This window comes from Paramisgurnus dabryanus, chromosome 3 (genome assembly GCF_030506205.2).
Source record: "Paramisgurnus dabryanus chromosome 3, PD_genome_1.1, whole genome shotgun sequence".
In the NCBI taxonomy this organism is placed as follows: Eukaryota; Metazoa; Chordata; class Actinopteri; order Cypriniformes; family Cobitidae; genus Paramisgurnus; species Paramisgurnus dabryanus.
This window is the reverse complement of record NC_133339.1, coordinates 39,221,753-39,242,708: the sequence shown is the minus strand read 5'-3', so window position 1 is coordinate 39,242,708 and position 20,956 is coordinate 39,221,753. Positions and strand designations below refer to the sequence as shown.

General features: G+C 37.8%; 1 protein-coding gene across 3 annotated transcripts in view; it reads left to right on the top strand.

Annotated features, from left to right (window-relative positions):
* Window positions 1-672: 672 nt before the first annotated feature.
* The window catches only part of pbx4 (pre-B-cell leukemia transcription factor 4), a 52,486-nt gene continuing 32,202 nt past the window's right edge, over window positions 673-20,956 (top strand). Inside the window, exons 1-3 of one of the 3 annotated variants that reach the window (XM_065246676.2) lie at window positions 673-1,949; window positions 5,921-6,022; window positions 9,871-9,944. In XM_065246676.2, the coding sequence (XP_065102748.1) occupies window positions 1,765-1,949; window positions 5,921-6,022; window positions 9,871-9,944 (361 nt within the window). In that variant the 5' untranslated portion in view covers window positions 673-1,764. The remainder of the gene's footprint in view (window positions 1,950-5,920; window positions 6,023-9,870; window positions 9,945-20,956) is intronic. The other 2 variants (XM_065246575.2, XM_065246599.2) reach the window with 2 other exon arrangements.

Below are 20,956 nucleotides of genomic sequence, written 5' to 3'. Positions count from 1 at the left end.
ACTAGTTTTAACAAACTTGCCTTACTTAAAAACATTACTGGCGTGCATTTTGAGGAAAAACAAAGGGTACTGATGTATTTTAGGATGTGCCAATGCATGTTGTTTTCAGTTTGGACAGCTCCATACGCTTTAGTCTAGGACTAGTCTAATCTCTGTACGAAAAACCACCCCAAAATGTATGATTAGCATCTTCTCGTTATGTTATTTGTAAAATAGTGTAATATTTTGTGTCATGTTTTAAACAGAAATAGTCCCAGAGCATCTATTTACCTAGACATAAATTGGTAAAATAAATATACATACATATTTGTCAATAAAGATGCTTAATATAAATGTTAATACAAGTTTGGTGGTATTCCCTTCTTAACTTTCAGTTTGTATCTTTTATATTTAAATGTATATAATTGGAGTAAAACAGATGTTTTAATTTAGCTATAGTAGTATACTGTTTCCACATGTGTTTAAATAACAAGTATTGGTTGTACTTGTGGTTACCTAAAGGTCTCACAAACATAACAGTAAAGCAAACGACCTGCATGAAAAACCAAAGCTGCACAACCACTTATTTTTAAATCTAAACATTGGAAACAGTTCAGTCTGCGCGCGTTCACTGTCGCCCCCAGAGGCTTTCTCTAGTAGCGGCTCTTGTGTGCGCGCTGATGACGTATGCGCTCGAAGGTAGTAGCGTGAATACGCGCGGTGGTGCGCTCGTTCTCGTTCAGAGGGGGAGAGAAAGAGCCACCGAGGAGGGCAGAAAGAAACACAAGAGAAAGGGGCAAGTCTTTCTACGACAGCACCACGGCTTGGGAAGAAACCAACTGTCTCGAGTTGGCTGGGATGGAGCTGAGCGTTTCCATTCTGAGCCGTGAACGTCTTTTCGCGCCGTCCGCGTAAAACTCATAAATCGCGCCCGGGGACATTTAGCGCAAGGCCGGGGGCAGTTTGCTGTCGGTCCCGAGGGTTCGTGGAGCCGTGTGAATCTGTTGCTAGCATCGCTCAAATGCTAGTTAGCCCCGCTGCTAAGCTGCTAGCCTAGACTGCGAGTCAATTGTGTCGGAGATTTCTTACTTGCATATAAAAACTGTTACGTTAATTCCCTCCTCTTGAAATTCATTTTCCCGGGTGAGTTTTCATTTTTCCTAACTGAGGAGAGGTTAATAAACCAGCTGTAGTTTTTTTTATTTCGATTTATTTTCAGCAGAGACTTTTTTTTTCTCTATTAGCTCGTTAGCCGCTCTGCTTGGTTTAGTCCAGCTTGTTAGTAGTGTCGCTCCTCATACTGAGATTTCTACTGTAATAGCTGTCATCGCCAACAGCACTCTTCTGCCGTGCGTTTCTTATTTTTTAAGTGTTTTATCTTTATGTGTTTATTAAAGATTTTACGAGTTGTTTAGAAAGGAGATAGTTTGAGATGCCGCGCGTGGGATACTTGATGTTTCCAGGGACGCTTTTATTTGCATGTTAGATTGAGTGCTACTGTTCAGCGCTTTTAGTTGGTTAAAAATATTACATTTAGCAGGAATTGCATGACGTCCGATCTCTTTTTGTTGCACTGACCCATGCACTATCCTTAGGACCATTTCACGTGGGTAAATTTCACATTTCAGACCTGTTTACATCATTTTCACATAGGCGTTCGTTAGGCTCCACGTTTCTATTCACGCTGGTGGTCGTACATGATCACGAAGGTAGATCGCTGCACGATCGCGAAACGTCTTCATTGGTTTGCGGTTGGAAAACGGCAAGATTTGGCTTAAAAGTACTATGGATGAACAGACCCGAATGCTGGCTAGCATGGGCGGACTCGCCGGACTCTCTCAAGCCGACGTGGGTGACCCCGATTCGGTTCGGAAGCAGCAGTCCCTCGGTCAGCCGCAGCAAGACATTGGGGATATTCTCCAGCAGATAATGGCCATCACCGACGAGAGCCTCGACGAAGCCCAGGCGAGGTAAGACCTGTGTGAAAGAAGTATAGTTAAAACATGGGCGTGCTTTGCTTTCCATGAAATCAGACCTTGCTGAAAAATAGAGACTTTATTTGTTTCACTGGGAAATTTGTAGTGCATCCGCATTCAGACACAATCCGGCTACATACACAATGTGTATATAAACAGCACGCGCCTGCACAGTATACACGCGCGATTTTGTAGCTTGAATATGAATTGCAGCAAAATCGCATGTGGTGATCAAATAAATACGTTTTTCTCTTAACATTTACGCAGATATCGTATTGAACAACGCATTAGGAAAAAACACGGTTATGGGCACTGAATAAGTACATTTTGGTTTAAAGGTAAACAGACCATTTAGTCATTTTATCCTGCTCTCGTTTCCAAGCCAACAAAATCAATAAGTATGCATCAGGTATAAAATGAAAAGTATAATGGCCAAAAAATAATATAATTTCCAAACACTTCTGCTTGGATAAGTAGGGTCGCTTCATGTTTTCATAAAGGCTTTAGAGGTCAACCAATGTGTTTGTTATCAGGATCCCCATAGGCTCTGTGAAGCCATTTGCTTTTAAGTGAGCGTCTGCCAGATTGAGGGCCGCGAGATAAATGAATTGGATTAATCTGCTACCTCGTCATTAGCATAGATAATTAGCGCGCGCCTAATTAAGTCATCGCGGTGTCAGACTCAAACTCCAGACGCAACATCCATATCCCGCTTTTCCTCCGGTCCGGTCAGCGTATTTCTATTATTGACCGTGCTGTAATCGATCCCTCCGCGATCGGATGGATCGCGCGCTGTGACCTGTGATCTGTTGAAAGGTCACCCCACGCGGCGGTTCGCGGACAAAAGATGCCTTTTAATGAGGGATCGTGTGCGTCTATGGCCTGTGATGTGTCATTAGCTTGTGATTTTCCACCAAGCCATTTGACCACCTGGTTCTCTTAATTAATTCACTTCTCTTTTACCCCCCTCTCCTCTCCTCCTCCTCCCTGGTGTTCATCCTTTTCATTGTGTGTTGGGCGCAATCAATTCTCCTATAATGTGCGCGCGAGTGCAGCTGTCCGCAAATTGAGTTTCTATTAATGAGATGGAGGGGTCGCTACACGGGCAACTTATAAATGCTTTTTACATAGGGGCGTCTATATTGCAATATTGCTCTTGTTTGATTTGGGTGATCATGTAGTTGTTTTATTACTTTTAGAGAAAAATGGATGGTGGTGATCAATCTGTTTGCAGAGGGTCTTGCTGTATGTGTTTGGATTTGGGCTTTGAGAGTAAACAAAACAGTCATGAATGAAGTAGTACACCCAAATTCTGTCATCACTTATTTGCCCTCATGCTGCTATCAGCTTGTATGGCAAGCTTTAAATACAAATGGAGGTATTTTGCATGTCATTTGTACAAATTAGTGACTAAATCGCCTTTTAAAAGCTTTGTAAAAATATGGTAAAATGAATGTCGTTTCTTGCAGATCTTTAAAGCAAATCTAGTTTGCACTTCCTCATAGTTAAACTTTTTTGCACCTCTATTGGTTGAGACACATGACATCAAATGCCATTTAGCATCACCAGACTCTGTGCAACACGTTTCAAGTGTCAAATTTGAATATGTGTGAGTGCAAATTAGATTTGACAGGTTAATAGTATAAGAGTAAATAATGAGGGAATTTTTGGGTAAGCTATATTTAAGCATGATGCAAGGTAGTAGGGATGCACCAATACAAAATTGCTGCGCTGAGACATCTACCGATACTGACAGATACACTCTTAACCCGAATTAGTTGACTTTACACTAGAAAATTCGATGGAAACCCGCTGCACTAAATCATTTTAGTTTTTACACAGGGTGAAACTAAACAGGTTAACATAGAACCTTAGTGGGTGTAGCAGACAAATCAAGTTTGCATTAGTAGTCTTTACTAAAAAGCAGTAGTTCACATTATATATATTTTTTAAATATGTTTTATAAAATTACTAAGTTGAACAAAAATAGTGCATTTAACTTAACATTTCTAGTTTAGTAAACTTATTTTTAAGTAGATTTTTGCGCTGTCCAACATTTCCAGAAAAAAATATTTTCAATTTTTAATTTTTTCTATTCATTTATATAACTTTTGGTGTTATAATTGTATTATAACACAAAATTCATGCCTGAATAAAAGGCAATCATTGAATAAACTTAATTCTTCACAGAAATGCATACTAAAACTGCATTGTTGACATGCACATGCTCAGTACTGTAGAGAGAAATGCAATAAAATGTGCTGAACAGAGTTCATGTAAGTAAACATTGATCTCCAGAACAGTGACATGACCACAGAATTATAATTTACAACAAAACAAAATCAATACTATAAGAGCTTAAACCTCTATAACATTTTATTAACACTATTAAGTTCTTATCAGTTTTTATTTTGTGATAAAGCATAAATAATCAAAATAGTCAGGCGAAAAGGCTTATGGGTGTTCCTCACAACATGTACTGATAATTTTAAGTTTGTTTTACTTGAATGTTTTTTCATGAATTGTGTTCCCTTAAAAATGTAAGGAACTAAAACATTTAAGTATAGGTTCAAAACACAAAATATTAAATCATGTTTACTTAATTGTTTAAGTAAAGACAATAGAGTTAACAGTGTACCAATAGTGTTGCTTTTTACTACTTTTGTCAAATTTTTGAAATCCTAGTAGTGCAATGGGTACAAACTACACCTCTGTTGTCATTTCACCCAATTCAAAATAATCTTATACAGTATGAGTTCTGATGCATTTTCTCCGCCTTTTGTTTTTAAATAATCAGCCGATGTCCAGTTTTTTTTTGTTGCAAATACCGATTATAGGTTGAAATATCGGTGCATCCCTAAGACATTGGATTTTAGTCACTTCTCTTTCACTGATATTCTGCAGCCATTCACGAGAGTCTAAGTTCAGTCTTGTCTTCTTCAGTTTTGAAGCAGAAATGCCCTTCGGTACTTCCGCGCAGACCTGAAATAGTTCAGATGCCTGAGAGAGATATGCCTTATTAGTTTAAGTGTGGGATGCTTTTAGGGCAAATATGCATTATTATTTTGTTAAGCCTGGGATGGTTTTAGGGCAAAGGAGGTGGTTTCATACACACATTTATTACATTTATGATTATTGCCTAGTGTGGTCAGCATTCAAAGCCCTTAATGTATAGGGACTTTTTCTATCGAGTACTATAAACAGATGTCATTTATTTAATAGTAATGAATTATGCACTGTTGTGGTGTCTCATTAAATGGATTCGTGTCTTATCATAATGCATCTTTAATTAATTAGTGTAATGTGTCCCAAACCTGCATTATTTGCAGAGTGGAGGCGCACGTTTCACTTGGTAAAGAGAGATGGAGCGCATCGTGGACCTGTCTGAATTGCTTTTTATTGTGTGTTCAATAAAAGAAATGCAGGAGACTTTCATTTAGATAAGATATACTGATATAGGCATTGGTTAGTTTAGTTGACTCTTACTAGATTAGATTACATCCAATACTGATAAGCGTTTATATCACTTAAACACTATCTGTCATATGCAAATGATGATCTTCATTCAGTATGCCCGTGTTTAGTATTTGCAGACGTGAGATGAGATTTGTCTGCTAAACATCAAATAAATCAGCTTGTACCCACCTGAAATACCAAGTTTGAGTCCCACCAAAATATTTATGCTTGCTATTATATAAGGGACTAAAAGGCAGGACTTTGTTCCAACATCTCAAGTATTTTCCGGCAAAATCAGACTTGTTCTGATTTCGGCATCGCATGCATGCTTACTCATATACCACACTGTTTGATTTTTTTCACACTTGATCTGCATTTATACTGTGGGGGTCTCTGGTCCCAGTGTAACGGGTTGTATGGGTTAGGATGTCATTGGGACGGAGGAGGCAGATGCCAGCGCTCTCTGTGCTATCTGCCCTAAGCCTCTCACCCTGTTGCCCTGTGTCCAGATGCTGGCCAGAGGATGCACCGGCGCAGTGGACCCCACAGAGGGAGGGGGAGCTGGGGGGGAGCACAGCAGGGTGTGCCCTGCCGCTCAACTTCCAGCACAGGTCAGTACAGGAGCGCATGAGCACCCCCCTTCTCTTCTCTCCCTGATCATCCCCTTCATGCAAATGACAGAGAAAAATGCACTCACATACTGTACAAAAAAAAAACAAGCAGTATAATCATTTGAGCACTCTGAGGTGTTTTAGCGGTGGGCTTAAAATAATTTTGAATTTGTCACACAGAATTGAAATATTCATACAGTTTTCAGCTCTAAGCCTCACGTAACCCTCAGCATTTACAAATCACTAGAAGTTTCAGTCACATCATGATCATCCATCCATAGCTGTACGTATGGTTTTCTGTTTGTATTGTCAGTTGTTGTTATGCAATGTTTCTGTATTTGTCAGGTCCAATCTGCTTGAATTGCTAGCGTTTATTGCAGACGTTCAGAGGACACAAAATACTAGAAAAATACAACTGTGCTTGCCATATCAAACTTCCTATACCTGAAATATTTAACCATAAACAGCCAACTATGAGAGGAAATTGGAAATTAGGTAATGCTAACTAATCGACAGTTGTTGCATTGCTCAAGCTAGCAACCCGTTTCCGACAAACTGCTTAACAAGTTACGTTATATGTCATCAGCTCAAAGCCTCATCCAAGGATCTTATTCGGGAGATTTTCCCACATCTTTTTCTTTTCGCCCTCCGAGCAACAGGGAAATATCCTAATTTTGTTTGGTATCATCCATATATAGCAGCAAGTGTGGTGTTGAACAGTTTATTACTTAAAAAGGTTAGTTCGGAGTGGACTAGTGTAGCATGGTTTTTGTTGGGGTGCTTTATTTATGATATGCATGACGTTGTTTAGACAATATTGAAATGTTAAAATCCAAATAACATTAAATTCAAGCTTGCCACTTGATGGGTTATTGGACGTGTCTGATCACATAACCGCACTCCACTTAGTCTGAGGAATACTAGATAATCACTAGTGTAGTGTACTTAAAGGGATAGTTCACCCAAAAATGAAATTTCTGTCATTATTTACTCATGTTCCTCATGTTTACTCATCCTCACCTGTATGAATTTCTTTTTTTCTGATTAACACAAAAGAAGATATTTAGAGAAATGATGGTAAACACACAGAATATAGTTTCCATTGACGTCCATAGTAGAAAAAAATATTTTGGAAGTGTTGTGATAAATGATAAAGAAAATATTTTGATAAATGATGGAAAGCACACAGTTGATGGTACCCATTAAATTCCATCATATTTTTATTCCTACTATGGAAATAGGGATGCATAATGATTAATCGCGATTAATCTTTAGCAGAATAAAAGTTTTTGTTTACATCATATATGTGTGTGAACTGTGTATAATAATTATGTATATATAAATATGCACACATGTATGTATAATTTTAAGAAAAATATATATTTATATATTAAGTATTTATATTAGGGTTGCAACGGTATACCGGTTTGGTGGTATACCTTGATATTAACTTTTACGATTATCATACCGTAAAGATTTGCTTATACACGGTTTTGGCAAAAAATAAAGCAGATCTCACCTGCGCTACTACGCACATGCAACTTCATTTGGCGTAACTGCTAGACTCCACTCATTTATGTACAGCAGATAAAATGTCAGAGACTACAAATTCTAACCTCTATCCCCCACCAGAAAAAAAGTTAAAATCTACAATATGGGAATACTTTGGGTATACGAAAAACGAACGCGGGGTTGTCCTTGAAGATATCCAGTTTGCAAGAAATGTGGACGAAGAGTTGCTGCAAAAACAGGCACTAAATCCCATTTAAGTGATTTATATTACAGATCAATTTAAGTTGATTATACTTAGGCCATATAATAAAAACTATACATTTCACTCATTATATGACATTGTGAACAAATGAATATATCCAGAGCAATTCTGAGAGAATTTAATGAGATTTTTATCATTTTATTTAAAAGAATCAAAAAAGATAAAGAATCAAACTTTACTTTTTTCGAAAGTGTATTTTTCCCCAAAAAAAGTAAAAAAAAAAAACTATATGTTCAAACCAAAACCCCTATCTGTTTTTTATTAATTTAAGCGTCTTTGTAGCTAATGATGATGATAATAATAATAATAATAATAAGCGTTTAATACCGTGAAACTGCTAGTTTCTGAGATGATATCATACCGTGGAAATCTCATACCGTTACAACCCTAATTTATATTTATATATAATATAAATTATACATTAATATACAAATGTATATATGCATGTAAACATTTCTTAAATATATACATGCATGTGTGTGCATTTATCTATACAAATTTATTATACACAGTTCACACACATATATGATGTAAACAAAAACTTTTATTCTGCTATAGATTAATCGCGATTAATCGTTATGCATCCCTATATGGAAGTCAATAGACACTATATGCTGTGTGTTTACAATCATTTCTCAAAATATCTTCTTTATTTGTTTTGTTTCAGAAAAAATTCATACAGGTTTAAAACAACATGAGAATGAGTAAATGATGACAGAATTTTCATTTTTGGGTGAACTATCCCTTTCATGGCTATAATATAGTAAGCGCTTACCAATCAATCAATCAACAGAAATACTAATGCAAAGAAACCGCTCTGCATACATTGAAGTGTATGTATGTCACATGATGTGGCTTTTTGTATCATTTCTGTATGCTCAGCTGGCATGTTAATCCTAGCTATACACCCAACTAGTAGTGAGTAGTACTCCACGATTATTGGCGTTTGTTAGGGGTTAACAATGCTCCTGGAAAGCATGCTTCATCCGCCCTCTAATACAGTAGCGCTGAAATCTGGCGGCGTGTAGATAAGCTTCTTTCGCATCAGAGCCCACTGAGCCTGGAAATAAAGTTTGCTGATGGGAGACTGCCCTGAAATGATCGATGAACAGATTTAGCACATATGATTCTTGCTTTGAGAAGAATGTTTCCTCTGTGAGACGCTTGTTTTGATATTCTCCAGACCTGCTCAATAAATTAAGCACGTTCGGGGTGTAAAAAGGGCCGGATAATACCATTAAAGGGTGGAATGCTTTTCCCCGAAGACAAATGAAGACCATGTGTCAGTTACTCATTTAGCCAGAATGATCTGGGGCTGCCGCTGTATCTTCTCCATCTACAGACGCGCGGGGCTTTTTCAGAGACATGACTTTAAAGTCTTTGCATGTCCATTACATCTTGTGTGATTGATTTCTGAGTGGATGTTTGTACTTGTGATTGTAATCACATTGAGAGGTGAACGTTGAATGCCGCTGGCATCTTAAGAGTAGGTATAATAACTCTGGTTTGTTTGAAAGCAAACTATGATGTATATGCTATCAGTTTTGTAGTTCAGATTGGTACAGGTTTAATAAAATGCCTTTAAAAATATTTTACGTTGTAGAATAAAGTGTTAGTTTCCGATACGTGTGTATTATTTTTTTAATGCACAGTGGCCACTACGATGCCAAAATATATTTGACCCTATGTGTCAATATTGAGATTAGGATCATCAAAATTTGATTCCAGTTATTGATTTTACATTGATTTCATTCTTTGACATGACCTTACTTATTTTCACAGAATTATATTTACATTAAGTAGGATGATTTTTATGTAGAAAACAAAAAAAAAAGACTGTAGCTGGGTTTTCACTGATTGGGTCACATATATACAAAGAAATTGTAAAATTAAATCTTATTAAAAATATCAATAATACGATGTTCAAGCTAAACTTGAACTGACCCAACCAAGTAGGGAAGTACCACGTAACCATTGTCAATTGAGACTCATGTATCAAAAATCTGCATTAGCCAGTACTATTTGAAATAACCTGTTAACCAAGCCTTGTTAACATATTCTTTATCTCGTGCAGGAAACATGCCCTGAACTGTCACAGGATGAAGCCGGCTCTCTTCAGCGTGCTATGCGAGATTAAAGAAAAAACAGGTAAGTCGTTGACTTAATCTGCCAACCCAATACTCTGCAGCTCGGGTTTGGTTCTTGCATGCTTCGAGTACATCTTTTTCATTACTTTGTATTGATTCTGGATTGACCATATGCAGAGACAGGTGTTTAATAATCATCAGACTCAATGCGTTGTGTCCCAGCCCTCTTTTAGCATCGGTAGTGTTCCTCTGGGGTGTCCATATGTCCTTTTGTGTCCCCGCTGCAATCATTAGGTGTCAAGGCAATAGATTTATTGTTTATGTTGTGCGCAATCTCCCTAGAATTTATTTTGAGCGTTGGTAAAGCAACAAGTGTATGTGTATTATTCGTACCCTTGCTATATTTTTCGCATTTCTCATTGTGAACCCCATCCCAATCCGAAACCGGTGACAGCTCCTGCATTTTAACTCGCAGTGGTCAGTTTTCTGGCAGATCGGCAGCTTTCTCCCCTCAAACGAGAGGCTGACAAACGATTAAATATTTATGGAGGTGTTGGCGTTGTCTTTGTGCCATGCTTTCTCTCGTTTCTTTCCTGTCATATCCCGCTACTCGAAATCCGTCTCGGGTTCCGTAACAAGCATGCTCATGTGGAATTACAGTGCAAAAATGATGTGCAGCGGTCTGTTTGTGGCAATCTGTCAATAACCCGGTCTTACTTTGCTATAATTGGATGCAAGTAAAGGGTAGGTTGGAGGAATGGGTGTCGGGGGCTGTCCCTGTTGCCAAGGCAACCTGCTGTCTTATTTACCTAATGTCATTCACTTTGATTTTCACATTTAGCCTGCCAGTAGAGAGAGAGAGAGAGAGGCCTGGAAGAAATGCAGCACTAAATGGAAGCTGTGTATGTGCGGACAGGCAAAGTTAATGGTCAGAATTTTTCCATACATCACCCGGGTTATCGCCCCAACTCGATCTAGAATCAGTGTTTTACCGTCAACACATCAGTGTAAATGAGCTGATTTACTCGATGACAAGAGAAGGCCATTACCGTCTGATCAGGGACGCGGTTGCGCTGTTAAACCTGTTTATTGCCAGCGGTGTATTAAAATGTTCGTAAATGCATTTCTTGCACCAAGGCTAATCAAATTAGTCTTGCTAGTATTTAATGGTCAGTAATATTTCAGCATTCATGTAAAAAAATGTTTTACTTTAATTGGTGTAAGCAGACTTGAGTGTTGTCATGTGCGCTCCACCTTTCCTGCTCCACCTTCCCTGCTCCATATACCTGCACTGCAACTCCAAGACTCTGCCGCCTTCATCTCCTGCCTGAGGAATGTGAATTAAAGCAGGCAGCCTCCTCTACTGCACACGATTGTACTCCTGATCAGCAGTCTTTACATCTGTTTTCCACAGTCTCTATCTGTCTGCCTCCGTCTCTCGTTCTCCTACATGGGTACGGTGGGGATAAAAGCGAGCTGGAGCTCAGGCCTTTCCCTGCCGCTGCAGTCTTGTCCTCTCCTCCCTCCCTCTCTCCTGATGCCTTGCTTCCATTCTTGAAAGCGAAGTCTTGCTCTGAACTCGGGGCTTTGATATGGTAATGGAGGTGGAGGGGAGGGTTAGGGAAGCGTGGGGGAGGGGCATTGAATTCCTCGGAGTGCTGCTGCAGTTCGGAAGATTGTTTTTTTATTGTTAAGGAAATGTTCTGCTCAAATGTAACCCCCCCTCCACACTCAACGCATATCCCCATCTGTTTAACATAAACTTCTTGTGCGTGAAATGTAAGATTTGTTAATTAATCTCCTTAGAAACAAATTAAGAGAAAGATGAGCTTTCGGAGCCAATTGTGCCTACGGTATTGGCCCTCCCCCATCTACTTAAAATGGTTGAAGCAAGTTGATTCTCACCCTCCTCGCCGCCCTGACTTTTGTTCGGGCTGACCGGCTCATCTCTGAGGTCACGTGCTTTTGTAGTTTGTTTTTACCGATTTTTGTAATGTAAATGAATCACAGCCGATATGAATATGGGTAGTCGTCGAATAACATTCACGTTGTTTATTTCACCATCAAGCTTTTATGGGTGTAGTAACATGTGGCTAGTCAGCGTTCCTATTTTAATTCAATGGCAGTTTACTTAAGTGGTCGTGTTGTGTGACAAGTACATTATTTCATGTAGTGTGCCAATTAATACGATCATACAAACTATGAAAGTGAATTTAGTAATTAGACTAAATGGGTGATTTTTTATGATGGGTGTCCAGCATAAAATTTTTTTTAAAAGCCCTTGAAGCCAATTTTTTTACAAGATTAAGGTCTGAACTTACTATAACCATTATTTTTAGAGGATTTAAAAATATTTCCTATAGAATTATTTACATTTTTTTAGATTATCATTATCAAAAATTTTCATTACCGCAACATGATATTACATTAAATATATGCATTTACAAACTCATGTTTCGGTAATGAGAACTAAAAAGTTCTCCAGGTACTATGACAAACAAAATGTTAACTTTTATCTGGAGAGAAAAAATAAGAACTGCTTACCTGGTAGCCATCTTGAGTGTCACAGTCAATTATGTCCCTTCCAAGATTTTTTTTTTTAAATGTTAGGTACCTTGAGGTCTTTAAACAATAATTGAAAATTGTTGCGGAGGATGAGAAAATTGGTCTTGGACACATTTATATTCCTTAATATTGTCTCTACATTTACCAATAATCACCAAATACCATCTTTATAGTATAACATGCACTGGAGCTTTTTATTTTATAGATTTTAATAAAAATATTTTCATTGCAAAGAACCCAAATCCAGTCATGGACACATTGCGGTAATGAAAATTTTCCCCTTAAATATGGAAAAACAACAAAATTGGTTTGTATGATGTCATGTGAAATCATGTGCAAAATAGTACATGAAGAGATGTTTGTAACTGTATGCTTCTTATTTTGATAACAATATACTTTTTTATGAAAATGTTTCATCATAACTAGGGCTGCATAACGATTAATCGTGATTAATCGTTTGCAGAATAAAAGTTTTTGTTTACATCATACATGTGTGTGTACTGTGTATAATAATTATGTATAAATAAATATACACACATGCATGTATAATTTTAAGAAAAAAATTATTTATAGATTAAATATTTATATATAATATAAATTATTTATAAATATAAAAATTTATATACACATGTAAATACGCCTTAAATATCTACATGTATGTGTATTTATTTATGCATAATTATTATACACAGTACACACATATATGATGTAAACAAAAACTTTTATTCTGCAAACGATTAATCGCGATTAATCGTTATGCAGCCCTAATCATAACACCTCAAAAGTCTAATTTCGCGAGAATCACCCAAATTCTGATAGTTTTAGATGAAATATAGCATATAGAAGTGCTCTTTTTAATGACCCGTCAACTACCTATATACACCTCCTGTATCCTACATTTACCTGTGCAGTTCACATAAAACCAAATTTGTCGTTCTGTTCAGCTAGCATACAAATCTAGCGCATATTCAAAACCCTTCAGCCTCTTTTCACTTTACTCCTTTAAAAAAATCATTTTATTTCAAAATGTATAGCCTAAAATGTTAGCTTTGACTTTACTGTCAATTCTCTTGCTAATAGCTTATTATGATAAAGTCGTCTGATGTTTGTGGAGTATTTACCTACCACAAGAGCCGGCGTTATACTGCTATTGCATTTTTACATAGACAGTGAAAATATCAAACAAGTAATAATGATTTATCAGGACCAAGAATACTTTCTCTTCAAAAAACTTTTGTTCTTTGTGAAATACATCCTGAAGTGGCATCATGGTTACCATTTTCAAAAATGTCTTCAACCTTCTAGTATTTGTTTTGAATAGACTTTAAAAGGACAAAATGTCCAGTACCTGTCTAGAGCATTGGGAAGGTATGATATAAGCCTGATTTATTAGCGTCTTGGACTACATTTTAGTAGACTGCCGGTTTCCAGGAATTATCATTTTTTCTAGACTTTTATAGTACTTCTGTAATCTGTCATTACCAGCAAGTCGACACTTATTATTAGTAAAAAACATTTTAAACTGCTTTGAAGATCCAACTGGCCTCTGTTCAAACCTTTAACTTTCATGCTGTATTAAAAATTATATGAGAAAACTTTTATAACCGTGTAGGTATTATACACAGTAATGTAATAAAGTGTTTGTATGTCAGTTGAAGATCCCGATATTGGTTACTTATCCCAATAGTTTAAATAACTTTCAATTGGAGCATTAAAAATAGATATTTTGCAGATATTGGACACTTCAATCATTAACATACGTATTTTAAATTAAATATAATGTTTTATTTGGACAACAAGCATGAGCCAGCATTGGCCCAAATCCTTGTTTAACCAACCTGGATGAACTGACTGACTTCAGTTTTGTGGCCAAAGACCTAATTAAGGCTTTATAATGTCATTCATTTTTGAAAGACCCTCATTTGAACCCTCCTGTAAAATTTTATGATTTGTTAGAAAATCTCTCGACTTTTTTACGAGGTCGAGCCTGCGGGACCGTGAGTAAAAAAAACCAGTGGACTGTGAAGACTTTTTACAACTTAAATAAACTGCATTACACATAAACGCAGAACGGTATCGTACGTACGTATGTACGTGCGGGCGCTGACGTCATTTTCACTTCAGAATCGACTTCAGAAATGATCACATGAGCGCAGCCAAATTCATAAAACCAGCTTCCCAAACATCATAATTTCACATTGGCCCCATTTTATTCAGCATTTCTTGTGTGGTGCTCTGTCACTCAATCTGTTTTCTCTCCTCTGTTCCACGAGTGAGAAAGATAGAGTGTAAAGGGGGGAGAGAGAGAGAGAGACAGCGATAGAGAGAGATTGATGAGGCAGTAAGAGCAGCAGTAATTACTCTGTGTCCATTCCCCACGCCGGATTGGCAGACGGCTAATATCACACAGACCCCTGGCCCTGACAGGCGCCCCCCTTCCCCCATCACAAGGTCCAGAATGGTGGATGGAGAGGGGGAAGCGTCACCCCAAAACCTCGGCTTCATCCTAATGCTGTGTGGGCCGAGCGTCTTTCCTCTCATTAGGTTATTCCTCAAGGAATTAGGCCCGTTCTCTGGACTCGAAAAAAAACAAAATTGGATGATGCACTTTTGAATTCAGGGAAACATTCAAACCGTACAGGCCTTTGAGTTGATAGGTCAAGTGCTTCCGATGCTGTTTTAGTCTTGATTTACTGGAAAAGGGAAATTTAAAGATTTCGCAAAATCATAATTAACCCACATAACTATCCATGGTCCTACTGCGCAAGTACTTTGGTGCGATACTCTGTAGATGTTATTTGTAATCGTTTGATAGTTTTTATCTGATCTGTCAAGATAAAATAACTTCCTGAATCTGTAAAGACTTTTACGAAGTTATCAAGGCTATAATGCAGTTAATTATTTACATAAGTTATAAACGCTGATTGTTTATTTATGTGATAGTGGCATTTAAAATTATAATCCTGAAAATAGTATACAAATTTATAAAACTAACATTTGAGAACTATAAATTTCATTACATTTTTAATAAAAATAATTGATTTAAATAAAAAAGTATAATAGCAATTGTGGACAACCTTAGCTTGCATTTATTATTATTAGCTTATTTAATTGATTTAGCTTAATTTTTTTATTTCTTTGGGGCATTCATAGCAGTTGCACCCTTTGACTCTCTGGTTGCACCACCTGACCTCTGCAATAGATTTACATTTAACAGACATCTACTTGGGTGCTGGTATAAGCGTTTGCCTGTGATATCAAATTCATAAATTTACTTTTTAAATACAATTAAAATGTGTTTGATTAAATAGCATTTTTTTTTTAGTTGTACCACCTGACACAAAAGGTGAACCAGTCTACAAATTACATTAAGTAGCTAATTTTTAAGTATTTGAGAGAAATCTTCAAACTTTTCATTAATCCATAAAGAGCATGTTTACTGTTTATTACACTTTTTAATAAAAGGCCCATGATTGCGGTTGCACTACCTTGACATTTGAGAACATCCAAATTGTTGGACAAAAGTTTTTTTTTATTATTATTCTAACATCCCAACTACTACTAATATTTGTGAAAATTGTTTATAGGAAAGGTTTGGAACATTTTTTATATTTTAAACATAATGTACATTTTTACCAGTTGTCTCAAACTGATCATTTGTATGGACAGTTGCCCCGCCAGCTATTTTATAAGTTTGAAATACCGAAAGCAAAAAAGGGGATTTTTTTATACTAAATGTATTTTAACTAAATAGGTTTTATAGAATAAAGTCAGACATCATAAATCCATTAAGTTATTTTATAGTAAATAATGCACATAAGTCTACATGCATGTCAATAGTCCCTTTCACACATACAGTCTTTACTGGTAATTTACTGGTAAATTGCAGTTAACAGGTCATGTGTGAACCGAACCTTTCCGGTAAATCAGTGCTGCCAATTTACCAGTAATATTACCAGTTATTTACCGCTATGTGTGAACAAAAAAATATAGATTACCAGCATTTAGAACGGACAACGTCAGACCACGCTGACAGCTTCGGGCCAATCATAACGTTTTATTACAGATGACGCGTTTACCGCCGCACTGTTAACGGACGTTTCCCCACACACACGCTGCTTAAAAGTCAAGCACACCTTAAGTTTACGTCCACATTTCTTCACCAAAGTTGTTTAAAAAAAGCTTGCCATCTACTTGCCGAATTGCCGTCGTCCTTAGCACACCCTCTGTGAAGCATAATGTGTAAACAGTACTATTGTTTAAGACGCAGTTTCGGTTTTACATCGGCTAATGCAATGTTTTTTGGTTAAGAGCAACTTCGCGACGTCAGCGTTTACCACAGATGTAAAAACAACAAAATACAGACCTTGGATATAACCGACGTGGATTGTTTATAAATACAACACTGAGCTTGCTGCGCACCACAGTTAACTTCCGCTTTTTCAATGAATTTATCTGTATTTTGATACGGATGTGTGAATGATGTCTTACTGGTAAGAAGACGGAACGTCACTGCGTGTGTAAAACAGCACTTTTTTGTATTTACTGGTAAATTAATTCTGGAAAAATTAATGCTAAATTACCAGAATTACTGTGTGAAAGAGGCTAATCCCTCTTATGCATTTTGCAGACCACTTGTAGTGTACGATTACTAATGCCTACTTACTTAACGGAATAGTCAACCTTTTGGCATATTAAACTATGTTATTACCACAACCTAGACGAATTAATACATACCTATCTTTTTTCAATGCGTGCACTGTACAGAGTGTTGTGAATGTGTTAGCATTTAGCCTAGCCCCATTCATTCCTATGGTACCAAAAAAAAGTTTTATTTTGTGGCACCATACTTACTGGTATAACTCCTCATGTAACAGTCTTTAAATAGGGAAAACATGGAAGTGTTTGGTGGCTTCCCTGTTTGGTACCATAGTAATGAATGGGGCTAGGCTAAATGCTAACACATTCACGACACGCTGTACAGTGCACACATTGAAAAAAAATAGATATGTATTAATTTGTCTAAGTTGAGGTAATAACATAGTTTAATATGACAAAAGGGTAAACTATTCCTCTAAAGTATACTTTAAACCTAACAATGCACATTTATGCAAGTCAAGTATACTTAAGAAGCTGTGCGGACGCGTGTGCGCACGAGATGGAGCGGCAAAGTCAAGTATACCCGGCACTACACAGGTCATTTGACTGACACGTAAAATAATTGCCAACCACCATTCATTTTGTTTTGTAGCATCATTGTGATTGAAAAATTAGCTCGGCTAGCAGCGAAATCTCATTTAACAGCTTCAGAGCAGACATGCAGGGGCGCGTAATGTTTAAAGTGCTCCTGCACTTTCACTCTTTTACTCTCTTCTTAATAGTTTCCCGTCACTGTCGTCTAATGATGAAAAGGCAAATAGCAATAACGCTTCTATTATATACCATCTGCACACCAGCGAATATCTCAACAAAAAATGTGAATGTTTGAAAAGATTTAATTCCAGAAGCATGCAGAAGTCTACCGATTAGATTTTCCCCTAAAGTGCGTGCCGTTGTATCAGCCTGAAGCAAACCTGTGTGACGTGCAGCAGCTCTGAGACTAAAAGCAGCAGATCCGGTCCATGTAAACTGCTTTGGCTGAAAAATGCCAGAGTGACTTTTAAATTCAAATCCAAGTGGGCTATATTCAGCACTTTAATGATGATGTGTTCACTCATACAATGCATCTCAAATTCATTCATTCTTTGAGAAACTGCTGTCAGTCCACACACACACACACACACACCATCTGCTGTTTTTATTTTTTTATTTAACTATAATGTTGACTACTAAATGTGAATGGTGAGGGGAAGCTGCTATTTACTATATAAATATAAATCTGTTGTTTGGAGAATTTTACGCATTTTATGTAGAATCGAATAAATATTAGTTTTTTTTTTTAAATAATCTATGATGTCATATAAATACCTAGCATCATCACACCCTTCTTTTTAGATATCAACCATGTTAAAAATGATGCATCCTTCCTCTTATAAATGAGTGGTCTGTGGTGAAACTAATTAAGTCGCTGTATTAACAGCAAATTCATTTTCGTTTTGTACACACTTCACATAACCTAATAGAAATCCTGTTATACAATTGTTATTTTGATAAATAACCAAACTGCACGGAGCGAGATTATACACACGGGAGCGACAATTGTATTTATCGGCGCTGTGCGTCAAAATCATGCAAAATGAGGGTATCATGGAGATGTCTCTTATTGTCCCGGTCTTGGGACCAGTGTTTGAAAGAAGCCCATGTTTCTTTAATTAAAGATATGTAAATGTGGCCTCAGCTGGATTACATTAGCTGACGTGGTTTTGGTAAGGGTGGAAGAAGCGAGTTAGAGCCCAACACCTAATCCAGAATAATTAAGGATTAATTACAATTGATGGGAGCCGCTCGTCCCAGTGAGGAAGTCTCTGTGACTAATCTGGAGTGCTGGAGAGAGAGGGGATTTGTGCAGGGGTGATCTGTCGAGTTTGCTCCTCACTTTAAGCTTGTCTTCAGGCAGAGAGTTTCAGGTTTCAGTGCATGCCATTTGGATTGAGGCATTAGCCTTTTGTTAATCTAGAATAATCTGTTTGTCTCACGCAAAGGTGTCAATACCGCCTCACTCGCCGATGTGGGTTAAGATGGACACACTGATAGCTAGCGGTGCTGCTCATACTATTGTCCGTAACGCAAACAGTTCTGGATGAGTTGCGCACCAAAGGTCAGCAGAGATTTAAACAAACCCCCAACCTTAAGTACTCATCCTTGGTATGTATAAGTTGAAATGAAGTGATGCATGGAAAATGATTTTGAAATTCGCATTTGAAGTGGCTAGGGTCATGTTCCTCCCCAAGCCACATACACAAGAACGGCGTAGAGAGTAATATCTAGATATGTAGTCGAAATGCTCAGACACATTTTCAGATCTGGCTCACATCACCGCTAAACATATTGCTAAAGAAACTGTATTTTGTTAGCATGAAATATGCTAACATTTTCAGCTGTTTAAATCTGGCAGATAAAAGATGGTCCAGGAACACGACGTGCTGTTCACCTGTACACACATTACGTCACAGTGTCTCTCTCTCTCTCTCTCTGAGCTACAATGGGTTAAGGTTAGTTTACACTCCCTCTCAGTGCAGTCATCCGCCACTCTCCCCGGCCCTGTTTGCTTCTGTCATATTTCTCGTTCGCTTGTTATAAATGGGAGCCGCTCCTCTGATCTATTGCTTAATTGCCACCTAATTTGCATAACAGTGCAAATTAACGACCTCTCAAATGAGCGTTCATTTTTCACAAGGTCTTTAGGAGCTCCTTAAGAGGCGGTGCTAATTAGCACAGGAGGCAGCTGCGCTGATGAGCCGGGGAGCGGGCGAGAGGGGGGCGTGCCGGTATCGCCACGGCAACGGCCTTCTTCCTCCTCATCATCATCATCTTCCTCTTCTTTTGTCCTTTCCCGGTCCTTCGTTTCGCCCGTGCGCTCTCACCTGCATCATCGTGTTTGACCGGTCGCAACGCGCTGAGTGAAGCCTGTTGTACTGGCACTCTGCACTAACAAATGCTTGTTGAGTTAATTAAGAGCTGATAAATGACACGTTAGACCGGACGGCGTGTTTGCCTAAGGTGGGAGCGCTATTCACACCCTAATCCGATACGATACTGTTGACACTGACCAATGGCCACTCCCTGCGGGGAGCGGAAAGGTGCGCGAGTGCTTGGGCGAGCCACCAGGTGCACGCCGCACGTCTCTCTAGTAAACATGCCCACAGACGCTGCTTAACTTGAGCGGCTTACTGTTGGAAACCACTGGTGGATTTGTAGTAAAACAAGACCCAAATGGTGGCACGTTTACAGCTATTTAAAATCAATGTATCATCCAACTCTGCTCTCTCTACATGTTTGCCAGTTTCCCATTAGACTTTTAATTTCCCTAACCTCATTTTGTTAAGTTACTTAAGGTATTTTGAATATTGTCATGGGTGACATTAGGCATTAACCCCTGCTGTTTGTTGGTAAGCCTGTTGTTTAACACTTGCTTCATGCTGGTTTTCCAGTACGGAAATTTCATATCATGATTATAGTGACCATAGTTATCACGGCTATCAATATTATCATGGTTTTGTTAAAATGAGATGAAAATGTTCAAAAAGAAATATCACAATTTAATATTTCATGTCCCTGAAATTATTTCTGTGGTAAAAAAAATTAATCTGTCTATTAAGTTGACTGTGAATGAATACAATACTTTATCCCTTAAATGCCTTCTTGTGCAAAAAACTATATTGCATGTGCACGCCTGCGTCAAACTGATTCTGGCTGGACAGGATTTACCGCGAGTTTTCAAAATCACGGTAATCAAAAACGGTTGTAATGATAATTCAATTTCAAACGATAATACTAACCTGCAGGACATTTTATTATGGTTAATCGTGAAACCGGTAATCGTCCCATCCCTATAAAAAGCGTAGTTTC